We start from the raw sequence: 12469 nt of genomic DNA, 5'->3' as shown, positions 1-12469 counted from the left end.
TCAACAATGGGGTGGAGGGCTTGCAGAACGCTGCTGACCCCCAGCTCCTCCCCCTGAAGGCCTGTGTAGGGTTATGCCCTTCTGGCTCCTCACATGTGTTCCCACTCACAAAGCAGGGAAGAAACTATGCCTAAGGGACCAGGGGCAGCAAATACCTTAGGCCCCTATGATACACGCCCCACGTCCCCCAGTGAGTGAAGTTACAGCAGAGGTGAGGGTGGGCCAGCATACAGTGGCTCTTTACCCCCAACCGATCTCAACAGAGTCACACTGCTGCCCCGTGTTTGCCAGTGCTCTGCCAGCCCCACTGTCATGACCACCAAGGTACCAGGTGTGAACCCCAAGTAAGAAGGCCACCATGGAGACAGAGGCAAGGTAAGAAGGTGATAGAAGAAGATAAGAGGGTTGAAATTGAACAAGGAAAAGATCAAAAGGAAAACCAGAATTCTATTTGGTCTTTTTTCCATTCTCCTTTATTCCATAAACACCTAGTTACAAGTTACACAAATCAAAAAATAAAGGCAGAGAAGGGTGTAGGGAGATTTTTGTGGTGGTGGTGGGGTGGGGCCAGGAAGGAAAAAAGGGTTGGGAACCAGTCCTCTCCCTCCTACGCAGCCCTGCACTGAGGGGGGGGAGGGCCCGAGGGGGAGGTGGGCAAAGACCCCGGGTAGCTGAGAGAGGGAGGAGGCCCCTAGACCCAGAACTCAATCCCAGAGCCCCTGGGATGCATGACAGGGGTATTACAGGGAAGGTGAGGTCAAAGATGGAGCAGCAAAATGGAAAATCAAGTTAGCGGATACAGGAGACGTGGAGTTATCATGGTAAAGGGACTAAAGAAGGAGAAAGTAGGTAAACGGGGCAGTGACAGGCTCCCCCTGAGGCCCCCAGGGAGAGGTGGGAACCAGCTTGCCTGTTAATTTAATATTAAATCGGGAGTGGGAGTTGGAGAGGGAAAGTCATTTCAGGGGATGATTTCCCAGCCTCTCAGCCTGTACCTGGAGAAGAAAGACGAGCACAAGTCAGAGAGAAGACACAACCTAAAAGCCAGGAGCTGGGGCTCAATCCCCTATTCCTGTGACAGCATTCCTCTGACACTCCCACCACCAAGGCAGTGCTGGCCGGGCACCCAGACGGCTACCGCCTCACGGCAGGGCAATGCGCACCGTGCGCCCCATCCCCTCCCACGCTCCACGCCCACCCAGTCCTCCCCCTCAGACACTTACAAGAGAGGCTGAGGGCCCAGGGCCCTCACCAGTCATAGCGGCGGGACTGTCGGGAGGGGGAGTCCTCAGGCCCCTGTATAGCCAGGCGGGGAGGCCCCTCAGCCCTCCGGCCCCCACCCCCTGAGGCCTCATGCCGTCGGAATTCCAGAGGGCGCTGCTGCCGGAACCGGGATGTCTCCCTCCGCCACTCGTCGTCAAATGCTGCGGCCTCACCTGAAGAGGACAGAGACCAGACTGATAACCTGTGTGCAGCCTGGCTTCTGCAGGCAGACACAAAAGTGAGCCTCAGCCTTCTCAGACCAAAATCAGGGCGAAGGCTTCAACATGTGTGGGAAGTGTTGGGAAGGGCAGCTACTTCTTTATTTAGCAATTTTAGGTTTAGCATTGGTTTCTGGAAGCTTCTAGCAGGCCTAAGGCTACTGGAGAAAAATAGCAGAATTGGGATATTCAGTTAAGGCGCACAGTTCACATACACAGTAAATATTTTATATTTTTTGATTTGAAAAACGAGGAGAAAGAAAAAAAGCTGACCCAGATGGCGGAGGGAATACCATCAATATTTGACTTTGGAGACAAAAGTTTGCTTCTCCTCAGTGAGGATGCTGCCAGCACCTGACTCAGCCCTAAGCTGATAAGGCTCAAGTGAGGTAAGAATACGGGGCTCAGGCTTAACGCTGCCCAAGAAACATCTACAGAGATGGGGAGAGAAAACTGTTCTCTCCTAGCTCACAGGAACTGAATGAGGCACAGGAAGCGGGAAGGGCGCTGAGCTGGAAGGCTGGCTCACTCTCATCCAGGTTGATGTAGTCCTGCCGCTCCTCCTGGTCCCCTGTGCGGTGGTTGCGGGAACGCTGGAGGATGTGGGCCCGGTCCCGGATGTGATGCCCAATGGACATCTGCTCCAGTCCACTGTCCGAGTCCCGCACGGTCCTCCGAGTTTCCCGGATCTGGAAGAGACAACACAGCACACTCAGCCACTCCTTGCAAAGCCCTGGCTATACCGGCCCAGGACAGACAGCCCACAGCCCAGCCCTGATAAAGCTAAGGTTTCTGTGCACATCATTCAATCCTGACTCCGCTGGGAAGGAGGGACCCTCCACTCACCCCGCCTGGTGCTGAGCGCATCTCCGATGTCTCCTGGTAGACCTTGGGTGCCCCATCACCCGTGTTGGAGTAGGAGATGACAGTGGAAGTTGAAAAGGTCTGGCAATTGCCTCCAGCTGTCATGTGTTCCTGAGGTGGGAAGAGGACAGCAGGACTGAGGGAGCCAGGTCACTTCTGAGGAAGGGACCCCACACTTGAGCTGCCCATTCTTGACCCTACCTTTCTCACAAAATGTGAGAACTGGGAAAACATCAGGACTCATCAATTCCCCCCTATTCCTCCGAGTCCAACAATAAACAGGAAGGACCTTAAGAGGCTGAGCCTCAACTGCATATTTACGAGTGCTGCCGCTCCTTCGGGCACGAGGGCAGACACAGGAAGCCAGGGCTCTCTGGGTCCACTCACTTCTCCAGCTTGAGCCCTTCCTCACACTCTCCCCCACTCTCGCCTCAGACTCAAGGTGTGCCAGCTACCACCAAGAACAAGGCCACAAGAGAGGATGGGGCAAGAGTCTCACCATGTTCCCGATCATGTCGTTCATCATCCCAAACATGTCCATGAAGCCACCCGACTGGAGCAAAGAGATGGAAAATGGAGTCAGGGAAGCAAAGATGATCTTGCTTAGGTATCCACTAGACACATGGCTACATATCCCCTTTCTCCTCTTCCTTCACACCTAGAAGCTGCTCTTTCTTGTTCGTCACTAGCATGATCAGAACACTGACTGTTCCTCTTTCTGTATACTGCTGCCTCTTCCTTGGGCTCTTTGGCTGTCTGACCCAATATTTCTTCCCCAGACTTCCCTATTTCCTCCTGTCTTTAGGAAGCATACCAAAGTTAGTGGACTCTAACCTATAAATGGTTTGCGCCACAAAAATGTAAAAAAAAACCTAAAACCATCTCTGTGCCCCTTCCAGCTGCACCTCCCTCCTCAAAAGGACAAACTTTGCTAGGTAATTAATTATGTTTTCCTAATGGGGATGGCTCCTGGAAGTACAGGAGTCAGTAAATTAGCATCTTTAACACACAGCACGCAATGGGCTTTGTAAACACTATAAAAAGATTCTAGGGTTACCATTAGGCTACTCAGAGAGGCACATCTGGTAATAAAATCTAAAAGTATGAAGTCCACCTGAGAGGGAAGACACAAGGAAATCACGACTCACCATTCCCAGCATCCCGAAGGGGGAGACGGCCCCAGCCTATATAAGGAACAGAAATCAGAGACCACATCCTATCTAGTTACAATCCCAAACCAAGCCAGCAGACTCAGCTTTTTTTCCATCCTCCTCTCAAAAGGGGATCACAAAGCCCCTTCTTCAGACACCCTCAGCCACCTAGATCATTCCACTTGCTCAGTTGGTTGTACTACAAGAAAAACCAAAGGCTCTAATAAACACCGTCCAGCCTTTGATTCTCAGGTACTTGCAGCAACATTACCTGCATCCTGCGGCTGGCAGGCCTGGTCCCTGGCATGTTGCCATCTGTGATGCTAAGGAAGGGGCTATATCCAAAGCCACCTGACAACATTCGGTTCATGTGCTGACGGTGAATAGCAAAGGGGTCCCTGTGGAGTCAGCATACAGTACAGATGGCAGAAGGACCAAGCAGTCAACAGCCCCCTCCCCACCAAAAAGAAAACTGAGAGGGAAACAGTGACACAGATGCCTGAATTCCCCTCTAAGTCCCAGCTGGAGCTGAGCATCCAGCTAGTTCTATCCAGTGCCAGCAAGGGGAACCCAGATGAGTGCCTTAAGCACTCGGGGGCCTGAAGTGGAGTGGGAGGGGTGCTCTAGAGCACGAGGGGGAGGGGATACTCACATCAGGAACATGGGATCCTCAGGCTCCACGTCCCTCATGAAGCGGAACATCCTGATTCTAGCTCCAGGGGGCTCCACACTGTAAAGATGTAGAGATACTTAGAGGTGGCTAGGCTTTTGCACATCAAGCGCAGTGGGAATCTCGGAGCACTGTCTCTTCCAAATAATGTAACTGACCCCTCACCCCGAACTCGAGAGAGACCGACCTTTCTCCAGGCATTTCAACACCACCTTTTAGGGAAAAAAAGACCTCTTCGAACCTCTCTCTCAAGGTTGGCCGGGGAAAAATTTTCCAAGCCTCCCAGTTTTGTGCCTACCTCAACTCTGAGCCATCTTCTTCCCAAAGCCCTGGCCAGGAACATACTTCCCCTCCCCCCGGACGCCACTGTCCCGGATGCAAATCCCAAGTGCTGGTCCTCCGCCCCACTAATGACCCCAGCCACCGCGCCCCTCCTTACACCAGCCGCTGCCAGGCCTCCCCCAGGCGGGCCTCACTGTCCCAACCGCGCCGGTTGGCGGCTCCCCCGCCCCGGCCTCCCCGCCCGGAGACCAGGAGAGGCAAGCCCGACCCTCTCCCCTCCCTGCATCCCAGGCTCCCAGAGCCTGCAGCTCGCGGGCCGCTCCCGCCCGGACCCGGCTGCCCGCTCTACTGTAGCCTCACCGGTCCCCGATTCGGGCTCAGCGGCCCATCCGGCCGGTCTCGCCCCTCAAAGCACTGCAGGATCAGAGATTGCGGTTCGGGACGCGGGCTTGAGCTCCTCGGCCTCCCGCGCCGCCTCCTCCCACAGCCGCCACCTCCGTACCCCCCCGCGGCCCACGGAGCCAGATCCTCGGCCAGGCCCGGTCGGAAGTGACGTCACGGAGGGACGGCCCACTTCGGGACGGGCCCGCTTAGCCCCCGCCCACTATTGGGCGTGGGAGGAGGGCTGGCTCGCGGGGCTATTGGGCGCGGGGGCAGGGCGCGGGGCGGCCGAGCCTGGGACCGCGGGGTCCCCTGGGAGCGAGGGGAGGAAGGGGGGAGCCCTCATTCGTAACCTGGATTTGGGTTCTGTGGTCTGGAAGAGGCTCTCTGTAAGGATGTGGGGAGGCGCAGAGGGATCCTTTCCTCGGGACGGACGGGGCGGAGGAGGTGGGAGAGACAGCAACTCGCCTCGGAGGAAGGAAGAGGACTAGGGGCTGATTCCCCTCGGGGCGGGGCGAGCTCCCTGCAGGCGGCAAGGTGGGGCAGCTCCTTCGTGGGGAGCATTATTCTGGTTTTCTGCTGAAGCCGCGTTCAGCCCGAGGAGGAAGGGCGGCAGTTCAACGGGGGAGGTGCTAGGGCCAGGCGCTCCGAGTGGAGGCTCGTTCTAGGCAGGGGCGGGGTCCTCGGAGTGACGTAGAGGAGGAGGTGACAGTTCTCCAGTTCAGGTCTAGCTCTGGCTTCGAGAACTCGGGCTGGGGCAAGGAAAATGCAAATGAGGGGACCGGCCGCCAGATGGCGCCCTTTGGCCAAGCTGGAGCCCCTTGGAAGCTGGCATTGGGGAGGCTCTTGGACCCCTCAGCCTGCTGTGAAGGGTTGGACTGGGAAAAGGCTGTAGCTGTGAAGTCATTGAGTTTAGTGTCGTCTCCCCTTTCTTTTCTGTAACTCGAGAGCTCCCAGTCCTGCCCCTGTCTTTCTTGTTAGGTGGGTCAAGGGTCTGCAGTTTGGGAGGAGAAAGAGGTGGAGAACTCCATTAACCAAGGTCGCCCGGAGGCGGAGCTGGAAACAGACCCAGGGGACGTGACTCCAAGGGCAGACTGATCCTTTGACATATACAAAGTGTCTCACATAAAAATCTGGCCCCTCTCTCCAGATGGGCCCTCCCCCTGGATTTCAGGGGAATCTGGACTGTCTAGAATGGACTTTAAACCAGACCTATCCAAACTCTAGCCCTCCCTGGTTCCTTATTCTGGCTATTAGCCACATTAGTGCCATGTGGAACCTGACAGTGAGAAAGACTTGTTCCTAATACTCCCCTAGGGAAGAAGGAGGGGGTCTCTGGTGGCTCAGGAAAAGGTACTGGGAGCAGGGCTTCTCAGGTTTCTTAGGACTTGATCATTATTAAAGAGGAAAAAGAACAATAGTGGAGACAGAGGGGAACCGAGACAAATAATTTAGCAGCTGGTAGACTGGCAAAGCCAAAAGAGACAAAGACAAAAGAATTTGTTTTTCATTGATATTTCTGTGGAAGAGACTTAGTAAAATCTTCTAAATTTATCTTCCAGATGTTCTGTCTCTGGACATCCCACCATGCAACTGCCCCTTTTCCTCTTGCCCCAAACAAAAGCAGTTTGACATGTAATCAGGAGTCATCCCAGAGTTCTACAGCCCAGACTTAACTAATGTGGCCCCTCACCTTTCAGCTTCTCCCTTCTCATTCCATCATGTCCAACCTTCAACAGGACTGGGTACAACTTAGGAGATACAACTTGGCTTCAAGCCTCCTTTTTTCATTTTCTATTACCTGGTATCCTCTACCTACTGCCTTTAGGAGCCTATAGCCCTTTCTCTTCTTCTTTCCCAAACTTAAGAATCTGATATAAGTCATTTTTACCTTTGCATGATTTTAAATCAACGTGTTCCTCTCCTAGGATTATTGACAGGTGACAACTTGGTTTCTAATGTGCGACAAAGCTTCAACCCTGGGTTTTGTCTCAGGTTAGAAAGAAATCCTTGAACGAGTCGGGATGAAGGAGGAGATGCAAGAGCTCATTTCAGAGTCCCCAGAGACATAATACATAGGCAGCCATCTACTCCAGGAACTGAGGGAATGTAATTTTAGGAGTAACCTTCCTGTCCCACACAACCAGAGTTTGTCTGTCTGCCTTCTCCATCATCCTCCCTTCCGTTTTCTTCCCATCCCTTCCCTCCCCTACCTACCTTCCTTCCTTCCTTCCCTCCCTCCATCTCTGTCCAATGAGCTCTAGTGAACACAGAAATTCTGCAGTGACTGGAGTGTCCTGTAGATGATACGATACAGGAGGGCGAGTGGGCCCTGCCAAGGGTGAGGCTTAACACAAGGAGGATAAGGGTTGTTGGGAAGGAAGAGAAACAAAGTGGTTCCTATATTCACTGCTCTATCTGATGGAGCCAAAATCAGGAAGTTCTTGAGAGAGTGGAGCTGGGCCAGAGAAAGGGCCCTCATTAGACGTGAGGTCATGCATCTGAAGCAAGCCCAGGGCAGGTGGATACTGGAACAGACGGGGCAATGATGTGGGAGTTAGGGGAGACTAGATTTCTTGCTTGAGCTGGAGTGAATGGGTGTAGCTGGGTGCATGTGTGTATATATATATGAATTGTACTGGGGGAGGAGATATACCCTGAGAATTAGTATTAAAGTGCTCTAGGTAGAAAAAGTGAGTAGTATAGAAGATACCAGATCAGTGTGAGATTAAAAAGTGACTCAGGAGCATTTTTTAAAAGTCAATTTTTCAGTTTGTTTTATCCACATCCACTCAATAAATATTTATTGAGTGCCTACTATGTGGTAGGTACTGTTCCTGATTCTCAGGATATAGTAATAATTTAGGGAAAAGCAAGGCAGAAGAGCAACAGAAGAACAGGCATGCAGCTGGGAGGTGGTGGTTGCTTTTAAGGGTGACTAAGGAAGGCCTCAATGATAAGGTGATATTTAAGCAGGGACCTGAACAAGGTGAGGAATAGCTGAGGTGAGAGCATTCTGGGCAGAGGAAATAGCATGTGCAAAGGCCCTGAGGCAGTAGAAAGCTTAGTGTGTTCAAGGAACAACAGTGAAGCCAGTGTGCCTAGATGGATAAGAATGAAGGGAAGAGCAGCAGTAAGAGACAAAGTCACGAAGAGGGAAGCCAAATCACATGGGACTTTGTAAGACCTACAAAGGATCACTCTGGCTGTTATATGTACAATAGACTACTGCAGGGAGGGGGGAGCACACAGCAGAAACAGAAGGACCTATTAGCATGCTGTTGCCATAATCCAGATAAGACGTGATGGTGGCTTAGAGTTGTTATAGGGAGGTGATGAGAAGTGGTCAGATTCTAGATATATTTTGAAGTTGGAGCAAAACAATTTGCTTTCAGTCTTTGGAAAGTGAAATGTGAAGGATCTGGCAGGAGAGGAAATGGTGGAGTCTCAACATGACCCCTTGGTGGGATTAATGGGTGAAGGACAGAATTAATGGGTGAAGCTTTAACTGGTAACAAAATGGGGGAATTTCAGTTGGAACATGTGGGGTTTGAGAAGCTGTGGAGGATCCAGTGAGAGTTGAAGGGAGTTGGCTTCCTGACTCTGGAGCTCAGGAGTGAAAGGCAGCACTGGAGATGCAGATTTGAGTGTCATCAGTGTTAGAGGTATGTGTTGCCAGTGGGACTTAAAACCACAGAAGTGTCTGATGGAGTGCCTTAGGGACAGGACCCTCTGAGACTGGAGTCACCTGGAAGCTTTCAGTCAACACTGTCAATACTCTTCTTTGTTATTCAGTCCTCCCTCAATCTTCTACATTCTGGTAAAAAGATTATTCTGGGCAAAATAAGTCTGGCTGTCACTCCTGGTCCCATTTTCCCTCGCCTTTTCAGTTCTATTCTCCTCTCCTCTGGTTCAGCCATAGTCTGTTTCATCTGTGAAAATGTGGAAACCCTGAACAAACATGCACCTCTGGTAATGTATTTGACAGCAGGGGCCCAGATAACCTTCAACACAGCAGCCAGACTTGCTCTTGACTTTCCCCATATGGAGCTCTGGGGATGGAGAAGGGAAATGTGAAGAAAGAAGAGATGGTTTAGGGCCAAGGTCCAAAGTGGTGCTGTCCAATATGGCAGCCACTAGCCACAAGTGGCTATTTAAATTTAATTACAATTAAATAAAAGATACAGTTCCTCAGCTGCACTAGCTACATTTCAAGAGTTCAGTAACCATATGTGGTCAGCGGCCACCGTATTGGAGAGTGCAGATCTAGAACATTTCCATTATCACAGAACATTTTATTGGAAAGAGCCACAAAGCATTTATAAATGTCACCTTTCTGGGATTTTTTTGAAGGCCTGCAAAAGGCTTTCTGAAAAGAGCACACATGGCAGAGAAAATGAAAGGAGGGCAGTGGAGGGTTGGGCAATAGCAAACTATTCTAGGTGTAAAAGGACAGGTCATGAAGAGGGCATGGAAAATAAGAAAATCCAATCAGATAATACAAATGAGAGGTTTGGTAAAACCAAAGCTTCTTGCTGGGGACAGAGTTCACAGGCAAATTGGAAAGTCACAGTAACTTCATGATGTTGATTCCTCAAAAGACAGTGACCAACAGAACAGCAGTACTTAGTGAGATCCCAGGTGGGAGTGAGGCAAACCTGTGTTTTGGCAGCATGTCCTATGTTTTCCCAACCTCCTCAAAGACAGAAGCTCGAGAGGCTCTGAGATTCAGTCCAGAATGGTGTGTCAGGGTTAGGCAGTCAGTGATGTATTGAGCTCTTCCTCTTTGGTGCCTCACACTGTGTGAGGTATTGTGCAAAAGAGGGAGATGGTAAGAGCAGAGGAACCAGGGAAGACTGTTTGGAGTTGGGGACAGTGGATAAGGATTTGTGAAATCAGGAGACATCAATCAGGGTTGTGGTCCTGAAAAGGGATACCCCTGGAGATGGGACAGGGTGCTGTCTATTCTGACTGGTAGAAATGCCCCCTTTCAAGTTGTACTTTGAGCTCTCTGCATCTACTCTGCAGGGCAGGGACCATGTTTCTTTCATTCAGCTGTGGGTCTCTCACATCGCACAATGCTTAACACTTAGTAGGTAGGCAATGAAAGTTTATTGAAGTGCAAGAGTTCAAGTGTAGTATAGAAGACATAAATAAAATGTAGGATTTTTTTGAGTGGAACTCTGCTTAAATGTGAGTGGGATATGATGATGGATACAACCTAACTGGTAGCGTTCATGGTGAATAAGGTTAGTGGTGCTGTGAAGACTTCTTAAGTAACACTCCCGGGGGCAGTGTACTCAAAGCAAACAAAATCAGTTAGGCTTGTTTAGGTCTCTCAAGGAGTACATCTCCTTTCAACTGACTTGAGTTTTGAAAAGGTTAAGGAAAAGGAAAGAAAGAAAAATGATGGATTGGAAATGAGTCTACTGCAGTGGAATGGGGATGAAAAGTACAGTGAGGAGTGGGGAGGTTCCTCTTTCAGGTTGGGGTCATCCAATACCTTGAGTGGTAACTAGGCCTGCCTCAGCACTTCACCTGTCAGATAAATAGGCAAACTGAAAAAAAGCAGAAGCTGGAGGGGGAGAATAATTCCCCTAAGAAGGAGATGGAAATAATTAGAACTGAACACCTTCCCCGTAGTAGTGAGGTGACTTCCTAGGACTTTAGGCCAGAAGTCATAATTTTCAGGGGGTGCATGACTCCCTTGTTCTCACCTGGCCTCCTTTTTCCCACCTCCAGAAATGTGTAAGAAGCACAGGCTTCCCCATTCAACTAATGGGAGAAATTCTCAGTTCTGTGGAGTTAGAACTCGAGGAATAGGCAAGCCTCCACAAGGCCTCAGATACAGTTCTCTGGAAAGAAGCAAACCTAGGCTGTCATCTAACACGTGGCCCCGAAGGCCCAGAGACAACCTCCGAGGACTATGGGGATAGGCTTTCAGCATCCCACTCCAAATTCATCCCAAGTCTCACTTCTAGCTTCTTTCGCATGAAGCCAAGACTAAAGGAAACTGGTCTGCTGTCCAACCAGACAGGGAAGATTAAGAGGTGCTTTTCTCCCAAAGGCAGGAATTAGATCCAGGCCTCCTGCTTCCTACATCTTTCTTCTGTGGTCCCTACGGACCCTAGTGTCCACACTCTTAGATTCTCAAGGCCTTCCCTTGGGCCTTGGGGCAGGATTCCCATTCTCTGCCTCTCCATCTCCCTGGAATTTTCCACTGCAGCTGCCACTGCTCCCAGACACCCCTCCCTGGGCAAAATTCCCGGCTCCCTCCGCCTTCCTTCCCTAATCACACCTCATTCCCACCCCCGGCTAATGAGGCCCAGCCCATAGTCCGGCCCACAACCCACCCTAACCCCGGTGGTCCCAGTTAGAGAAAAGAGAGTCCGAGCCCTCATTGAAGGGTGAGAGGGAGGGTCCCAGGCTCTCTCCTGCGCGGGGAGAAAGGACAGTGGAGGGGCTAGTCCCCAGTGGGGCTGGAGTGGGGGAGTGGCCCTCCTCAAATCCCCATATAAGGCAGGGCAAGCATTTGGAGTCCTGGATTGGCTAATTCAAATGAGCATTCCACCTGGCAACAGGGTTTCTATTGGCTCTCAGGAAAAAATAGGAGGAAGGTGGATGGAGGTTGTTGGTGGCGGTGATTGGAGGGGGGAGGGGAGTGGAGGTGACCGGAGTGGGGGGTGGTTACCAGGGTAACAGGGTAAGAGCCCAGCAGGGTGTCCGAGACTGCGGGAGGGGCTGGGAGGTGGAGATGGGGGAAGAGGAATGGAGGGTGGGAGAGAGAGGAAAGAGACAGATGGGGAGGGAGCGAGACTTTGGGGGGGAGAGGTAAAGGAGAGGGAGAGAAATTAAGCAAGAGAGTGCAGAGATGGAGAGGGTCAGAGATCGCTAAAGACATCAGAGAGTGAGTCAGAGAAACAGATTGAGATGGAAAGATCTCAGGGAAAAGATGGACAGAGTCCGGCAAGGAAAAACCTGGGTGGGGCTCCAGGATTTTGAGGAGAACAACACTGAGAAACTGATAGAAAAGTCGGGAAGAGAACTTGGGAGATGTGTACACTAAAGAACCAAAAGATGGTAATTTACACACTCAAATACCAAATGATGATGCTTGATTAGTGTGTCTTAAAAAGATTAAAGTGATAAAAAAATGAGTAATGGTAAAATAGACATATGGGAGTGCACACACAGCCAAGGTATAAACCCTAGCCTTCCACTCCAGCCACCTTCCCGACCTTTCTGACATTCTTTAATACACACACCACAACTCCAGTCCCCTCCTCAAATCCCAAGCTTCCCAAAATTACCCAGAAATACTGAGACTGAGGACCAGGAACTGAGGCGGTTTGGAAAAGGGTGGGGCTGGAACTACAGACCCGGACCCCTTGCAAAGGGGGCAAATACAATCCAGAAAGGCTGGGGGTGATGGCAGCACAGGAAAGAGAAAAGCAGAGAGGGAAAATGTGGAAAACAAGGACCTGAAAGAGTTGTGGAAAATCAGCCAAGGATATAGGGCCAGGTGGCAGACTCGGATGGCAGAGAACAGTGTTGCCTGGGAGAGCAAGGGCCAGATCGGAGGTGGAAGGGCAGAAGAGGACACAGCAGACATGGAGAAGGGGTACCGAGAGTAAGAGCTG

The 12469-nt window shown here is 51.1% G+C and overlaps 1 protein-coding gene across 1 annotated transcript; it reads right to left on the bottom strand.

Moving 5' to 3' along the window:
- Positions 1–445: 445 nt before the first annotated feature.
- MLF2 (myeloid leukemia factor 2) lies at positions 446–4992 on the bottom strand. The gene is made up of 9 exons (XM_017670747.3): positions 4809–4992; positions 4149–4226; positions 3768–3894; positions 3494–3529; positions 2845–2898; positions 2328–2456; positions 2011–2170; positions 1224–1436; positions 446–995 (listed from the first exon to the last, which is right to left on the bottom strand). Exons 2-8 carry the CDS (start codon positions 4196–4198, stop codon positions 1249–1251), a joined length of 744 nt encoding a protein of 247 aa, XP_017526236.1. The 5' UTR covers positions 4199–4226; positions 4809–4992; the 3' UTR covers positions 446–995; positions 1224–1248.
- Positions 4993–12469: the final 7477 nt, after the last annotated feature.

This window comes from Manis javanica, chromosome 15 (assembly GCF_040802235.1).
Source record: "Manis javanica isolate MJ-LG chromosome 15, MJ_LKY, whole genome shotgun sequence".
NCBI lineage: Eukaryota > Metazoa > Chordata > Mammalia > Pholidota > Manidae > Manis > Manis javanica.
Note: the sequence above shows the minus strand (reverse complement) of the source record. Positions and strands in the feature narration are given on the sequence as shown.